We start from the raw sequence: 16,343 nt of genomic DNA, 5'->3' as shown, positions 1-16,343 counted from the left end.
TAAAAATGTTTTAAATTTGTGTTATTTTTTTCAATGTTGCGGTCTATGCCAATTCGATGAGGTCTATGTCATCTAGTTTTGGCATAAACCCAGTCTGTACTAAGTTTTAAACGAATTTCGAAAACTGCTTTTCTGTTACTTTAATTCAGAAAAATATACTGACAACACGTCACACCAGCATATTTCTTTTCTGTTTTACCACACCCAAACATATAAAAGATGTGGTGACTACAAATGAAGGGAAGAAATGCATTAAAATGCACCATTTTAAATCATTCTTTTTAAATGGGTTAACCTCCCCCCAAACCCCACAGTAAGGTATAGATTTGCCACTGTATTTGAGTGCAACCTGATGTTATTAAAGAACAGACGTAGCTCAAAAATTGCAAATTCACATGAAATTATGCTACTCTACAGATTACTTCGAAAAAAATGTATAATTCAAATCCAACAAAAAAATCAACAGACTGATTGAAATGGATCACAGATTAAAATATATCACAATGAGGGAAATTGGGATGTTTTGGAGAATTGACAAATTCAATGCAGAAAGAATTAAAAGGATCAGTAAATGATGTCATAATACTTGCCCTTTGACCTCTAAATATCAAGGCTCTACCATATAGAAATTTCATGCAAATGATTATGCACATTTTTACTGTATGCTCGAGAATGTCCAATATATAGGATGTTCTCTATTCATTTTTCACAGGGTAAATAATTCATATTGTTCATTCCAAAGATAATTGATTATTGCATTAGTATAAATTTTCTTCTGGCATGTTTTCAAAGAAATGAATTTACACTAATTTCACGTGTTTTGAACTACGTGAAGTAAATTATTTTAATGGGATATGAACTCCACATCTCCATTCTTAACATTAATTCAACATAAATTATCCACTTTTCAAATACTGAATGTCTGATATCATCATTGAAAAACACTAGATATATCTATAGATATGATCTTTACCTAGAAATGTAAACCTGAGTCGGTCAAAAACAGGCACCTATCTTCTTAGTCAGGTTAGTGTTATATAACCATGATAAGTTTATTGGATTGGCTAGTTGTGCTTTGTGCTCATTTAATTACAAATGAAAATTAGTCATGGGGCTTGGATTATTCTGACCACAAACTATGTCGAAAATCTGCTTTAAATTCATAATTCATACGTAATTGCGCAAAAAATTAAAACTAAATACCTAAGCATTTCAACACCTACATAAAAATATTTCATTGACATAGCTGATGGCTTTTCGATATTAAAAAACACAATAGAGGAAATTCGAGTCACAACTTTGTTTTGAATTAAACTGGTACAGTGTGATCATGATTCGCATTTATTCATACTAGCAATTAAATCATAGACAATAAAAACAATATTATTTACTTTTTCTTTTTAAACCACTATCTTACTTTCAAGGTATTGTTATCATAATCATAATGATATAAATCAGTCGAGACTCGATCGCTCGAGTACAGGACGACATTGGTGGGATGCCGATCTCGATGATTCTTGCATGTAAAATGAATAATTATTAGTAAGTTTCTGTTGATATTTTTGCTAAAGGAGCTGCACTAGTTATATAATTTAATATATTAGTTAAAATGCACGTCTTCTTATTAAAATATGTGCATAAATGAAGTTCATATGCCGATCACAATTTCAGATGTAGAATTAAAAACCAAAGCATTTTCTGGTTTTTAAAACAAAATAATTCAATAATACCAATTGTTTTATTGTCTTTTGTTGTTTTTTTCATCACCAAACTTCACACTAATTGCTGATTACAACCATATAAAATGTTTACAATTACCTATGGGTCGAATTATGCGAGCGTCGAACAGCAGGGCTACCGCTATATTTAGAGCGACCCTGAGCACCAGCGACCGCGATCACCGCTACACCGGCAGCCAGTAAGAAAATTCATCAAAGTACTGAGAGTACTCAGACGGAACATTAAGAGGTAACAAATAATATATCAAAATTGATAATTTTTCAATTAATTAAAATATTCTTAATTATCAAGCTTGATACTAGAAGGTAACTGAACTCACCTAAACGTTCCTAATGTTACATCACATAGGGTTATAATGAATGTTAATAACAATCTTTCAAGGGTCCACAAAATGAGTACAGACAGAAGGTAGGGGACCCCTTGGACCATCGTTTCCTGCCCTCAGTTTGGGGCTGTAGGGGGTATCACTTGGGGGTGCTCGGGCGTGGAATCACTTTTTGGACCTCTCTATTGATTGAAAGGCGAAGATGACGAACAGTAAACGAATGGCATAAAAGTGATCACGAAATAGAAAACAAGGTATAAGAAAACATAAAACACTAAACATGGGTCACGACTGCAGTTAAGCTCACCTGAAAGTTCCTAATTTCACACAATGTAGGGTCATGATGAAGGCTAATAACAACTTGCATGTAATCTTTGAAGAGTCCGCTAAAGGAGAAGGCGCCCTAAGACTGTCATTTCCGGCCTTAGTTTAGAGCTCTATCGGTACCACCTGGGGTCTCTTAAGGTCGAACCACTTTTCAGATCTATCTACTAATTGGATTTGGGGTGATGAAAGAAAAACAAGAGGTTCATGAGCTAAATCGCTCAAATGAGTCTCTTTGACTCATATGTAAAGATTTTCCGCATGTAAAACTTTGATCCCTGTTGTGATCCCAACCTACTTCCGGGGGCCATGATTTTTTTTCGAAATTGAATCTGGACTAGGTCAGGAAGCTTTCATGTGAATGTAAACTTTTCTGGCCCAGTGATTTTTCAGAAGAAGATTTTTAAAGATTTTCCCTATATATTTGTATGCAAGCTTTTGATCCCCCTTGTGACCCCATCCTACCCCCGGGGGGCATGATTTTAAAAACTTAAATCTGCAATATGTCAGAAAGCTTTCATGTAAATCGCAGCTTTTCTGGCCCAGTGGTTCTTGAGAAGAAGATGTTTAAAGATTTTTCCTATATATTTGTATTTAAAACTTTGGTCCCCTATTGTGGCCCCATCCAACCCCCAGGGGCCATGATTTGAACAAACTTGAATCTGTACTATGTCAGAAAGCTTTCAAGTAAATATCAGCTTTTCTGACCAAGTGGTTCTTAAAAAGATTTTAAAAGATTTTTCCTATATATTTGCATGTAAAATTTTGATCCCCTATTGTGGCCCCATCCAACCCTGGGGGACATAATTTTAACAAACTTGAATCTGCACTATATCAGGAAGCTTGAGAAGAAGATTTTTAAATGACTACACCCTATTTTTGCATTTTTGTGATTATCTCCCCTTTGAAAGGGATATAACCCTTCGTTTGAAGAAACTGGAAAGCCCTTCACCCAAGGATGCTTTAGCCAAGTTTGGTTGAAATTGGCCAAGTGGTTCTGGAGAAGTCGAAAATGTATAAAGTTTACAGACAGACGGACAGACGACGGACAATAGACGATCAGAAAAACTCACTTGAGCTTTCAGCTCAGGTGAGCTAAAAACTGCTCTACACTGTACGGATAGAGAAAAACAAAGTCAAACATATAGAACCCTTAAAAGAGGTCACACAGGCCTTTAAGGGCAATTAAGCTCACATGAAAGTTCAGGATTTTACATCATGTAGGGTCATAATGAAGGGTAATAATTAGGAATGTCAAAAAATCTCTTAATTCATTATTTGATAGCTTTAGTCGAGAAAATATTCGATTATTCGAACTTATTAATCTCTGTTACGGCAATGTTACTTTGTAGAATGTATATATACATGTATATATATTGTTCAGTACATGCCTTTATAGAAAATCAGATGCGCATATAATACAAGCTTCTTCAAGGCATATTGAATATAAATTTAACGTCATAAATGTTTTTAAATGAAAGGTGAAGATAACGAACATTGATAAATCTCATAATTCCTATAAGCAATACAAAATAGATAGTTGGGCAAACACGGACCCCTGGACACACCAGAGGTTGTAGTCTCTTTATCCGTCTGAATAATTTTCCGGAAAACATATCTTTCGTATGGAACAATCACTTTGTTTTCAAAATGTTTATCTATAGTTTTTACAGCAAGAGTGTACACTGAGTCCCTGTCTACTCTCTGAACCTCAGGTAACGTGTAATAAATGTCAGGTCCCGCACAATGCAATAACAATGCTTTCTTTTGGTTTTGATCGCTTAACCCTTTTTCCGTTGCAAATAGCTCGAAACATTTGTCCCATCGGATATCTTTTCCACGCCTGACTTGACTGCGATGGTTCTGCATTTGGGTCAAAGTTTTAAACACCGTTCAGTTCAATAAATGTCGCGATCGCCATTTCCATATCCAGACTTGTGTATCCCTGTGTTTCCTTGTCGTCAATGAATGTAATTAACAGTTTATTACACACACATACAAATGTTCACAAATGGCCACTAACTCCTAAAACTACTCTAGATCCCGGATGTATAATGAACGATAACTCTTTTAACTCTAGTCGGTGGGAATTTAGACCTGATCTTGCTCAAGCTGTTATATACAATCAAGATGTTTATCATGTTCATCCCATACAACGCCTTTACATGATAAATTCACCTATCATTGGGTCAAATGCTGTCTGACGTGTTTCATACCGACTGTTAGGCCGTTCTTGGCACACTGATTTTGATTACGGATAACTCCGTTTACCTGATCAAGATATAGGGCTCACGGCGGGTGTGACTGGTCGACAGGGGATGTTTACTCCTCCTAAGCACCTGATCCCACCTCTGGTGTGTCCAGGGGTCCGTGTTTGCCCAACTCTTTATTTGTATTGCTTATAGGAGTAATGAGATTGATCACTGTTCGTTATCTTCACCTTTCACTTACCTATCATGGATGTCAGATTACCAGTACGTTTCCAAAAGCAGAACCAATCAAACCAACAGCAACAAGACCGTGGCAAGACCTAGTTGTTGATCTGTTTGGACTATTGACATCTTTATATCTCTCAGCTAATTCGATACGTAAGAGCTTGTTCTGCGTATAGTAAGCTACTGACAAACAAGTTTTTTTTGTTTTTGTTTTTTAATAATTTATTCTTTTTTCATATTCACATAATCATCAGTAATAGTAATGAAGATACATATTAATCATTTTATACATTCTCACGCTCTTTCACACTACTAGTTCAGCATTATTGGTAGAATACTTCTTATTCTAGGTTACAGATCAAAAATAATTTTCCAGTTTTCCCAAAGTCTGTCGAATTTCAAAACTTCACATGATTTAATTGCTACAAATTTTTCAACTTTGTATTTGAAAGAAAGATAATGTATCAGCCCAGTAATATGAGGAATTTTGTTTTGTTTTGAACAATTGAAAACATATTGTTTGGTATACAGAATTATGAAATTAACAACTTTATTACACAAACTGAAAGGTGTTTCACCAAAAATAACATTACTAACATTAAAACCAATTCTTTTTGATGTTTTTCTGAAAATATGCATGCTAAGATTATTCCAAAGTGCTAAAGTATAAGAACAAGACATAAACATATGTTGCATTGTTTCTTCATTATCTTTACAAAATGAACAACAGTCATCTGAAATTATACTGATTTTCTTGAGGTAATATTTCGTAGGAAGAAGCTTGTAAAGAATTCGGTACTGCAACTACTGAACTTGGGTATCAATACTTGTTTTAAAACAAACTTTAAACAGCTCTTTGACAGAAACATTGCCTTCTAAATGTACAGATAATTCAGTGTTCCATTTTTGAATTGATTTGGGTATGAGATCATTACTATTTATCATATTATATAACACTCTGGAACATTTATCATTCAACAGTATAAATTCAAAGTAAAAAGAAATAAATGGTGTACAATTTTTTTTAACATCTGATCTCTTAACAGACAAAGTCTTTAAAAACTTAGATATAGTACTGGTAATACTGTTGTATTGCATTGTACATACATTTGCTAGTCTAAATTTTTGTGAAAAATCTTGTAGTAATAAAAAATTTCCATCTTCATCTAAAAAGTCTCCAATTATTTTCACACCATGTTGATACCATGTTTTAACAAAAATGTCTTTATTACCAACACACATATTTGTGTTATGCCATACTGGAATAGAACTGAGTTTTTGCATGGAATACTTTTCATCCATTACTCGAATCATTGCTAACCATGATTGAAAAACATCACGCCAAAAATCATTGCTGTGGTTTATAATAGTATAAATATATTCATCTCCAAAATCTATCATTTTTTTTACCACCTCATTGCCATGTACTGCCAAAAAAATATCCACCCATGGTTTGTGACTGTTTGTTAATCTTTTAATCCAAGAACATTTTAAAGACATTATAAAATTTTTCACCTCAACCATTTTCATGCCACCTTTTAAGAAATCTTGGGTGACAATTTGTCTCTTGACCTTGTCAATCTTTGAATTCCATATAAATTCAAAAAAACAATTATTCAGAAAAGACAAGATATCTTTATCAGGATTTGGTAGTGTAATAAACAGATGGTTTAGCTTAGGTAAAAGCAGTGTTTTGGTGACTGTGACTCGACCAATGGGGGTGAGTATTCTTCTATTCCACTGGTGTATCAACGCTTTAATTTTTGGTATCTGAATATTATAATTTAAATCGACTATTTTTGTCATATCCACAGAAAATTCTATTCCTAGTAAGTTGAAAGTAGTGCATCCCCACTCTAGTTTCCATCTTGTATGGTGATATACTTGACTAGAGAATTTTTTAGAGCCAATCCAAACAATTTTTGTTTTTGAGCTGTTTATTTTTAATCCAGAGAAATTTGAGTAGTAGTCTATAGTGTCAAGTGCAGCAAAAAGAGATTTTGGTGAACCATCAAGAGCCAAAGTTGTGTCGTCAGCATATTGGGAAATTTTGTGTTCCTTACCATTCACTATTATACCTTTGATATCTGTATTCTGTTTCACAAGAATAGCTAAAATTTCTGCACAAAGAATAAATAAATAAGGAGCAATAGGGTCGCCTTGTCTACAGCCTCTCTGTATATCAAATTACTCCGATAGGAAACCACTTTGTAATACAGATGCTTTAATATTTGTATTTAAGATTTTAAGATTGACAAACAAGTTAATGGTACAGGGGTTTCAACAGTCTCGATTGAAGTCAGCATTTCGCAAATTATATGGACGTTATAACGATCTAGTTAATCAATAAAACCTATCATTGGATCAAATGCTGTCTGATGTGTTTCATACCGATTGTTAGGCTGTTCTTGGCACACTGATTTTGATTACGGATAACTCCGTTTACCTGATCAAGATATAGGGCTCACGGTGGGTGTGACCGGTCGACAGGGGATGCTTACTCCTCCTAGGCACCTGATCTCACCTCTGGTGTGTCCAGGGGTCCGTGTTTGCCCAACTATCTATTTTGTATTGCTTGTAGAAGTTATGAGATTGATCACTGTTTGTTATCTTCACCTTTCATCAAGACAATATGTGTTCGTCGTTGTTAACTATTTCAGTCGTCATTATGAATCGAAATTACCAAAGATATCACAAGTGAGAAAATGATTGATGCTCTTAAAGGGATGTTTTGTCGAACAGGATTGCCGTTATCAATTACAAGTACTTCAGGTAATGGACCTCAGTTTAGGTCAGAAACCTTTGAGAACTACTTGACGGAAAATGGAATCAAACACAGAGCTGTAACTCCATTGCATTCTGCAGCTAACGGAGAAGTAGAAAGGCAGAACCATTCATTGATGAAATGCAAGCTGAATCCACAAAACTGGGGGAAGAAAATTCGTAAATATTTGTTTGCATACCGGAGAAATCCACACAATACCACAGGAGTCTCCCCAGCGAACTGTTGTTCATGCGAACTGAGTGAAGATACTGAGACTTCATCTGAGGTGGCGATCAGAATCCGAAACCGTGGAGCCGAGGTCAACTTGAATCGAGAAACCGCCGAAACGTTTCATGGACTTTGAGCAGTAATTTCTTTCAGAGTGATTTGACTGTGTAAATGTGATTCCCATGACTGTAAATGAGTATTTTTCTAGTGACTGTTTCTATTATTCATTATCCAATATTATCCAGTAAAGTTAAAAGAATTATCGTTCTTTGTACATCGGAGATCTAGAGTAGTTTTAGGAGTTAGTGGTCATTTGTGAACATGTGTATGTGTGCGTAATAAACTGTTAATACGAGTGTCAAATTCTTCAATTTTGATGCAAGTTGTTGTTTGGAGTTTCTGCAAAACATCCCTGAATACAAATAAATTTCGGTGCATGTGGGGAATAGAATTAAAATGAGCATGAAACAAGTCTTACCCATTTGTAGTGCGCTTTCCCCCAATATCTGGAGCGGAGGTGTTGCCCTGACTGGTGGATAAGATCTTATAATCACATAAGTTGATCTTAATCGCCACATGTAAATTGTGGAAACGTAATACTCGGGTACAATAATAGCTGTATATATTTGCGGAAACATAACACTTTTTGCGGAAACGTATATATATATATATATATATATATATATATATATATATATATTTTTTTTTTTTTATTTTTATTTTTTTTTTTAATTAGCGGAAAAGTAATATCCCCCTGTTAGGTAGACCCCAATATAATCATCTATTTTGACAATTAATTAAGATATCAAACATGACACTATCTATTTCAAAATCAAAAGCAAAATTATGGCATTTTAAATACCCTCACCCACTGAAAAACATACATTTAGAAAGAACATATTTAAAATATTTTTCAAAATAGATCTTTAATACCATGAAAAGCGAAGATAACGAACAGTGAGTGACCAATCTCAGAACTCCTATAAGGAATATAAATTAAAGAGTTGGACACACACAGACCCCTAGCAAATACCAGAGGTAGAATCAGGTGCATAGGGGGAGTAAGCATCCCCTGTCAACCGGTCAAATCCGTCGTGAGCGCTTTCTTGAACAGGTAAACGGAGTAGCCTGTAGTCAAAATCAGTGTTTTCGTCAGCGAGAAAACATGTAGTCCTAGTCCGTTTCAGAAAAATGCCATGACGTCACGAAATGACCTAATTTGAAACCGTATAGGTAAACGATCCGCTGTATAATTCTGCGTCGTAGTCAAACAGGAATAATTAAAAAGCTGTTGTTTTCTTGGATGGTGCAGGATAACCTCCTCGGTCTCGTAATTTTGTTTTAAACATAAAAGCTTCGGCTTTGATACTTCAAAACATTTCTCGACCTCGTATAAATTATCCTGAAACATCCACAAAAACGCGAACTTTATTTCTCAAACTAATAACTCAACTTTAAGGAAACGGAATGACTTAAGAATCGGCTTCTCCACCGTCAATTTCCCATATTCAATTATCACCTGAACGTTTTCATATGAGTGAAAAAATCTCGAGCGGGACATGAAACAATATACAACCAACACCAGCCATTATCACCTCCATATGATGTGTATGTTTCCCAACTGCTTTAATATACGATAGTATGATTTGGTATGGTAAATTCTTAAACAGAGGCAGGCTACTGTCAAGTAAGTTGATGTGACAGGGGTTTTAAAAATCTAGTTTAAATTAAGGATTTTGCAAATTCTATGGCCGTTATAATTATCTTATTTGAAAATTCCGACAGAAAATACGTTTCTAAACTCAGTGTTATTCATTAAATTGAAATTGAGAAGAAATTTACTACAAGAATGTCATTTGAAAAAGAGTTTTATATGAAATATAGGAAAATTACTTCAATATAGGAAAATTTACTTCAAGAATGTCATTTGAAAAAGCCTTTTATATGAAATATAGGAAAATTACTTCAATATAGGAAAATTTACTTCAAGAATGTCATTTGAAAAAGAGTTTAGTATGAAATAAAGGAAAATTACTTCAATATAGGAAAATTTACTTCAAGAATGTCGTTTGAAAAAAGAGTTTAGTATGAAATAAAGGAAAATTACTTCAATATAGGAAAATTTACTTCAAGAATGTCATTTGAAAAAGAGTTTAGTATGAAATAAAGGAAAATTACTTCAATATAGGAAAATTTACTTCAAGAATGTCATTTGAAAAAGAGTTTAATATGAAATAAAGGAAAATTACTTCAATATAGGAAAATTTACTTCAAGAATGTCATTTGAAAAAGAGTGAAAATTTACTTCAAGAATATCATTTGAAAAAGAATTTAATATGAAATAAAGGAAAATTACTTTTGGCATGTGACTTTAGTCAAGAAAACATTTACAGTCTTTTATCGTTCGTAGAATATGATCACTAGATCACACATGTACAAGGTTAGAACTCAGTAACGACTGTAGAAATGTTCGACTCCAGGTAAATGAAAGATCGTTCTGACACTGTTTTCGAAACCAAATTTATTTCTATAGGATTAAACATTCATTTTGAAGAATTTATCGATGTGTAAACTCCGGACATTTTACTCATAAACTTAACATTAAAGTGCATCGATAAATTCTTCAAAAAGACTGTTTGATTCTTATAATTCCAATTCATTCACTGTATAATAACAATTTCAAAAATGAATAGTTTCCCTGCATTACGTTATTTGTTTTCAGGCGCGTATGAATACATCACGTTTTCGGATTTATTGATGTGTAAACTCCTGTTCAGGTTTATTTTTGTCCAATCAAAACACTTGTAATATATAACATTGGAATTATACGTCGTTAAATGTATACTTGGTCGAACAAGCGATTGTATCTATTTTGATAGATGCAAAATATATCAATAATAATAATAATCTTTATTTTTAAAGTCGGATATACATAATCAACAATGGACATTAGCTATATACATGTACTAGTTAGCTATTTACCGACTTGCACGGATGTTTGCGCTAGCGGGCCTTTGAGTGGGAGGAAACCGGAGTACCCGGAGGAAACCCACGTATCCGAGTAGGTGGCCACCTCTCACATACAACCACTGTCGGTCACGGAGATCGAACTCGGTTTGCAGCGGTGATAAGCGAGTGTGTTAACCACTACGCTACCCAGACACGCGTATGAGAAATGGGCTACTTCATTCGATTAATCACCAAAGGACGTTCAATCCTCAACGCCAAGATAAAAAAGCTTGCGATGACGGACACATTGTCATCCAAGGGTTAGTCGTTATAGATCACCTCCAAAGAAAAGCATGGACACAAACTGGTTTAATCGAGTATTGTTACAATGTTGAAATGTTTTGCAGACACAGAGAAGTTTTTCCTGATTTTATTTCTTCATGAAAATCACAGAACTAACAACATACATGTAGCACCTCATAAAATCACATTGTATCTAAGTAAAGAAAATACTACACACAAATTCACGTGTAAAATGTCCTAACAGAATCAGCCCGCTAGGATCCAATTGTATCAGGGTTAGTTAGTGGCAGACTGAATGTGAACCAGTAGGTGAAGTTAACTAAGCTTTTTGCACCTGTGTTCAGGGCGAATATATCACTCTTTCAAAGCACCTGGCTGAATGTTTAGAATACGTTGCGTATTCTAAACATTCAGCCAGGTGCTTTGAAAAATATCAGCTCTTCTGTGATAGAGGTACGTTGAGTGTTGTGTTGACCGCTTGGGTGGGTACAATATTTATACATATACTATAGACTAGCAGCTATGTTAATACGCATAAAAGTAATGAAAGTGTAAATTTTGTTTATATCAGCATTAAACTGACCATATTAAGAATAATATTTGATTGAATTAGGCCATTAGATTAAATATGAAATCATTTTTATATCCTCTTCTGCACGGGTGATAATTCAATTAAAGAAAAGTGGTGGTTATCGATTTTTGTTTGAGTTTTTAGTATTAAATACAAATACACTTACTAATATTGTGTGTCCCTGCAGTTTGGGTGATTGCATGATGTCTGTTAATCGGCCTTTAAGCAATATATGAAGGCAGCGATAAGCATTTGTACCCACCGCGTGTGGACGATAGTATGTTTTGTGTCTCACTGTGCGTAAGAGTTCCACAAAGGGAAAGAACTATTGGGTAACTCGAAAACTGCGTAATCCATTCAATATAATAAATCTAAATTCATAAAGCACCATGTTGATAATGTTGCAAGCAACTGGGACGATAAATAGCATTTGAAAGCAAAAAGTAATTTACAATAGTAGACGTTAAAGGCACATACATTGTACATTATGTTGTGTATAAAATAATCTAATAGATGCAACAATAACCCACACCAGAAGAACCGCAACAAACAACAACCAATACAACAACATTGGAAACCCGTGGTCTCTCACATCCTCGTCTTCAGGAAAGCACACTGAAAAACAAACCTGTTGGTACTTATATTCTTATGTATTGAATTTTCTTGTGAGATGGGCATTAGCCAGTCAACGTTTGAGCACATATGTGCAGGAAGCTTTAACTGTATGCATGTCAATACTTACTTTATATACTAAAACCAATACAGTTGAAAAAATGTTATATATCGATTCAAAGTTTGAATGAGTTAGGACAGGGTTGTATTTTGTGGCTGAAATATTCTTTAAAAATTAATCAAAAACTTCTACCTGGTATATGTAAATCAGACCGATTATACAGTTTTCATTTCATCCAATATATCGCCAATATTCAAAACACAACGTGTATTTCAATTAGCAAATTATGATGCAAGTAGCAGAGACACAAGCACTTATTTCATACATAGGTTACCCATTCCTTACTAATACCACAAGGTACCTAACTAGATTTCGGACACCTCTCGCTTCAAGTCTCATTTTACGAATAGTTCGCCATTCATACTCACCTTTGTGATATAAGTCGCTTTAATAGACATTGTCCTTGCTGGTACATGTATATCGTTTTCTGCACCCTACACGAAGCCCCATGTCTGTAAACTATTTGTTTATTTACCGATTCCTACCGCTTAACATTTTCAGACGATCCATCTACTACAACAACTTCCGGTTTGAGAAGAGATAAAACACGCTGCCTGTGAAAAATGAATAGTAATCATTTTACGGAATAATATAAATAGTAATTATTTTACGGAATAATATAATGTTTAGAGCTAACAGAAAAGTAATTGAGCTCTGTTGAAAAAAAAAATTCCCTCGTATTAGTAAGGAGGGGTGACCCCTGTATGAAACAAGTGCCTATGAGCAGAAACTTGGAACTAATCCAGATGTTTTAAATTAATTAATTAATTAAATAGCTCACAACACCACGGAAGGATTCATCAAATCAGCACGAAATTATTTAATAATTAAAAGATGCGACATGTAATAAGTACATCTGTCAAAAAGGCAAGAAATATGCAATTTTGGAGAGAGAAAAAAACCCATGATTTTCAAAAATTTATTTCAATGAATAGAAACAAGATACTGGCGAATTTGAACTCTGGATCAGCGAGTCAGCAACCCGACACTTTTTTTTCTTTTAGCAACTCGAAACTTTATCCACCGAGCTACATAGATATACAATCAAATCGATCGATATTATCAATTTTACAAACCATCTTGTGAAGTGGTTTCATAAAATGGATAATGCTACCTTAAATTGGTTGATGTTTTTTCTCAAGACAACAATGATTATTAACAAGAGGCCCACATGCCTTATCAGTCACCTGAGTACTTATCAAAAGTATCACTAGTCCCAAGGGCTAAAAATCTAGAAAAATTTAAAAAATATTTAATCTTCAGCAACATTATAAAACAAGATGTATTAGTAGTTTTTCCCCATCCCCAAGGCCCCAGGGGAACAGGCGTCCTGAAATTTACAATTCATGTCCTCCCTGTCACAAGGATGCTTCATACCAAATTTGAAAGGAATTGGAATGGTAATTGTCATGACGTTAAAACATTTATGTTTTTCACACATTTAATAACTGACCATTTTGGCCCCGATACCAAAACCCCTACCCCAGACCTGGGATCATAAAAATTACAATTTTGGTAAAGGACTACCTGCTCTTTCTAAATATCTATTTAGTTTCAAGATATTATCCATAGCACTAAAGAAGATGTTATATAAGTGTTTTGCACATAAACACTATACCAAGTTTGGCTCCACCCAGGGGACAGAACCCCTATCCTGGGATCATGAAATTTACAATTTTAGTAGAGGCCTTCCTGTTTCACTATGCATTTAGTTTTTCTTACACGTGCTGTTGTAGAGAAGATTTTTAAAAATTGGTCAGTTTTTCCCCGACCCCTACGGCCCTAAGGGTGCAGGAATTCTGAAATTTATAATTTATGTCCCCTTTGTCCCAGATATGCTTCATACCAAATTTGAAAAGAATTGGAATAGTAGTATCAAGAAGTTTGAAATGTTTTATTTTTCACACATTTAATAACTGACCATTTTGGCCCCATCCTGATACCAAAACCCTTACCCCTGGGATTAACAAAATTACAATTTTCGTAAAGGACTACATGTTCCTGCTCTTTCTTAATATCCATTTAGTTTCAATTCCACATAAACACTGTTTACTAAGTTTGGACCTGCCCTGGGGTCAGAGCCCCTACACCAGGGATCATGAAATTTATAATTATGGTAGAGACCTTCCTGCTCTACATCACTAAGCATTTAGTTTTTTTCTTACACATGTGCGGTTGTAGAGAAGATTTTTGAAAATTGGTCAATTTTTTGTCCCGTTTCTAAGGCGCCAGGGGTGCAGAAATTCTGAAATTTACAATTTACTCCCCTTTGGCCCAAAGATACTTCATACCAAATTTGAAAGGAATTGGAATGGTAGTTATCAAGAAATTTAACAGTTCTATTTTTCACACATTTAATAACTGACCATTTTGGCCCCATCCTGATACCTACATGAAATTTACAATTTTGGTAGAGGCCTTCCTGCTCTACATTACTATGTATTTAGTTTTTCTTACACAGGTGCAGTTGTAAAGAAGAAGATTTTTGAAAATTAGTCAAATTTGGGCAATTTTTCCCCGCCCCTGAAATTTACAATTTTTGTATTCCTTGTCCCAAAGATACTTCATACCAAATTTGAAAAAAATTAGAATGGTAGTTATAAAAAAAAAAGTTAAAAATGTTCAATTGTTAACACACGTCGCACTACGGACGCAGACCAATTGCGAACGTCTATACTAATTTACCCGAAATTTTCCATCAAAATTCAGCACTTTTGCCAATGATCTAAAAAAAATTAATAAGAACTCCAACTTTTAAAATACAATCTAAGATTTTAAGACAAGACTTTGGTGATTTATGCACAATTCTAAAAATTGACAATGATCCTAATGTTATTGTTTTTTTGTTGTTGTTTTTTTAACTCTCAAATTCTATATGATTAATTTTTCCTGATATTAGTGCAAAAATGTCATTATGATTAAATAAGATTAAACTTTTTAATATCTATTTCGTGAGAAGGAGTGATTGTGTATTTATTTGGTTTCTTATATTGTATTGACATCAACAGATAAATCGAGTTGTGAATAAATCTTAGGTAAATTGTAAGTGCAAAAAGGTATGTCACTGTAGCTCAATAACAAACATGATTACTCCAATTTTTCTTTTTGATTTCATAATTCTCCTTCAATCTAGAAATTAAAAATATACCTCCATTAAATTGACAGTACTACAAAATTCAGGTGCAAACCAGGGGCGGATCCAGGAATTGCAGTTACGGGGGGCGCCACTTTATGAGGCAGTAAGTCCAAGGCGAAGCCCTGGTGGAGGTCCAGGGGGCGAAGCCCTCGGAAGCACCTGGATTTTACCGATTTTATGGGGCTTGAAATATTTCTCCTATTTAGTCATTTGTACTATTTTCTATCATTTTAATAAGGTGAAATTAATAAAATGACACAACTTTTAAGGGTTTTTTGGAAAAAAATTATATATTTTTTGTCATTTATTTCTCCTGGAGTGGAAGAAATTATTGTTTCTTTTATCGTTTAGTACATTTTCCGAAAGAAGATACAGCGATTTACCTTAAATTTGAAATTTGGGGGGGGGGGGGGGGGCGTCGGCTGCGCCCCCTCTAAATCCGCCACTGGAAACCAGCGCATTCCGTTACCAGCTTTCAAAATCCAGACTCTATTATCTTTACGTACCATCCATTCTTATTTTCCAGCATGTCTTTTTCTCCAATTATTCGCAGGAGGTATTCGCCTTCATGACCGGATGTTATGCAGTATGGTACGACCACGTAGCAACCATCGTCAAGGTTAAGCCTCGTTTTCAATTCCCTAGACTCGTACTCAGATTCCACATTTAGTACAAACTGAAGTTTGGACAAATGTTTTTTCTCTCCGTGTTCGGAATTTTTGCTCTGTGAGAAAGAAAAAATAAATCATAAATCTTTTTTAAATTATGGAAAGTGTCTAACTCTAGAAGACAAGAACAAGAGGCACATGGGTCACATTGCTCACCCAAGTCACCT

The 16,343-nt window shown here is 34.5% G+C and overlaps 1 protein-coding gene and 1 long non-coding RNA gene across 2 annotated transcripts in view; one reads left to right on the top strand and one right to left on the bottom strand.

Annotated features, from left to right (window-relative positions):
• Window positions 1-2,100: 2,100 nt before the first annotated feature.
• Window positions 2,101-8,171, top strand: LOC125648098 (uncharacterized). Its single transcript, XR_007360192.1, has 2 exons — window positions 2,101-2,319; window positions 7,485-8,171. It is a non-coding gene; the product is annotated as an uncharacterized LOC125648098 (long non-coding RNA).
• A 3,006-nt stretch (window positions 8,172-11,177) lies between these two features.
• The window catches only part of LOC125648166 (calpain-3-like), a 41,362-nt gene continuing 36,196 nt past the window's right edge, over window positions 11,178-16,343 (bottom strand). Inside the window, exons 10-11 of the mRNA XM_048875108.2 lie at window positions 16,015-16,232; window positions 11,178-12,254 (exon numbers count right to left, since the gene is read on the bottom strand). Coding sequence (XP_048731065.2) covers window positions 12,242-12,254; window positions 16,015-16,232 — 231 coding nt within the window. The 3' untranslated portion in view covers window positions 11,178-12,241. The remainder of the gene's footprint in view (window positions 12,255-16,014; window positions 16,233-16,343) is intronic.

The sequence above is a fragment of the Ostrea edulis genome, chromosome 6 (assembly GCF_947568905.1).
Source record: "Ostrea edulis chromosome 6, xbOstEdul1.1, whole genome shotgun sequence".
In the NCBI taxonomy this organism is placed as follows: domain Eukaryota; kingdom Metazoa; phylum Mollusca; class Bivalvia; order Ostreida; family Ostreidae; genus Ostrea; species Ostrea edulis.
The sequence above is the reverse complement of the archived record's forward strand: the minus strand, read 5'-3'. Positions and strand labels throughout refer to the sequence as shown.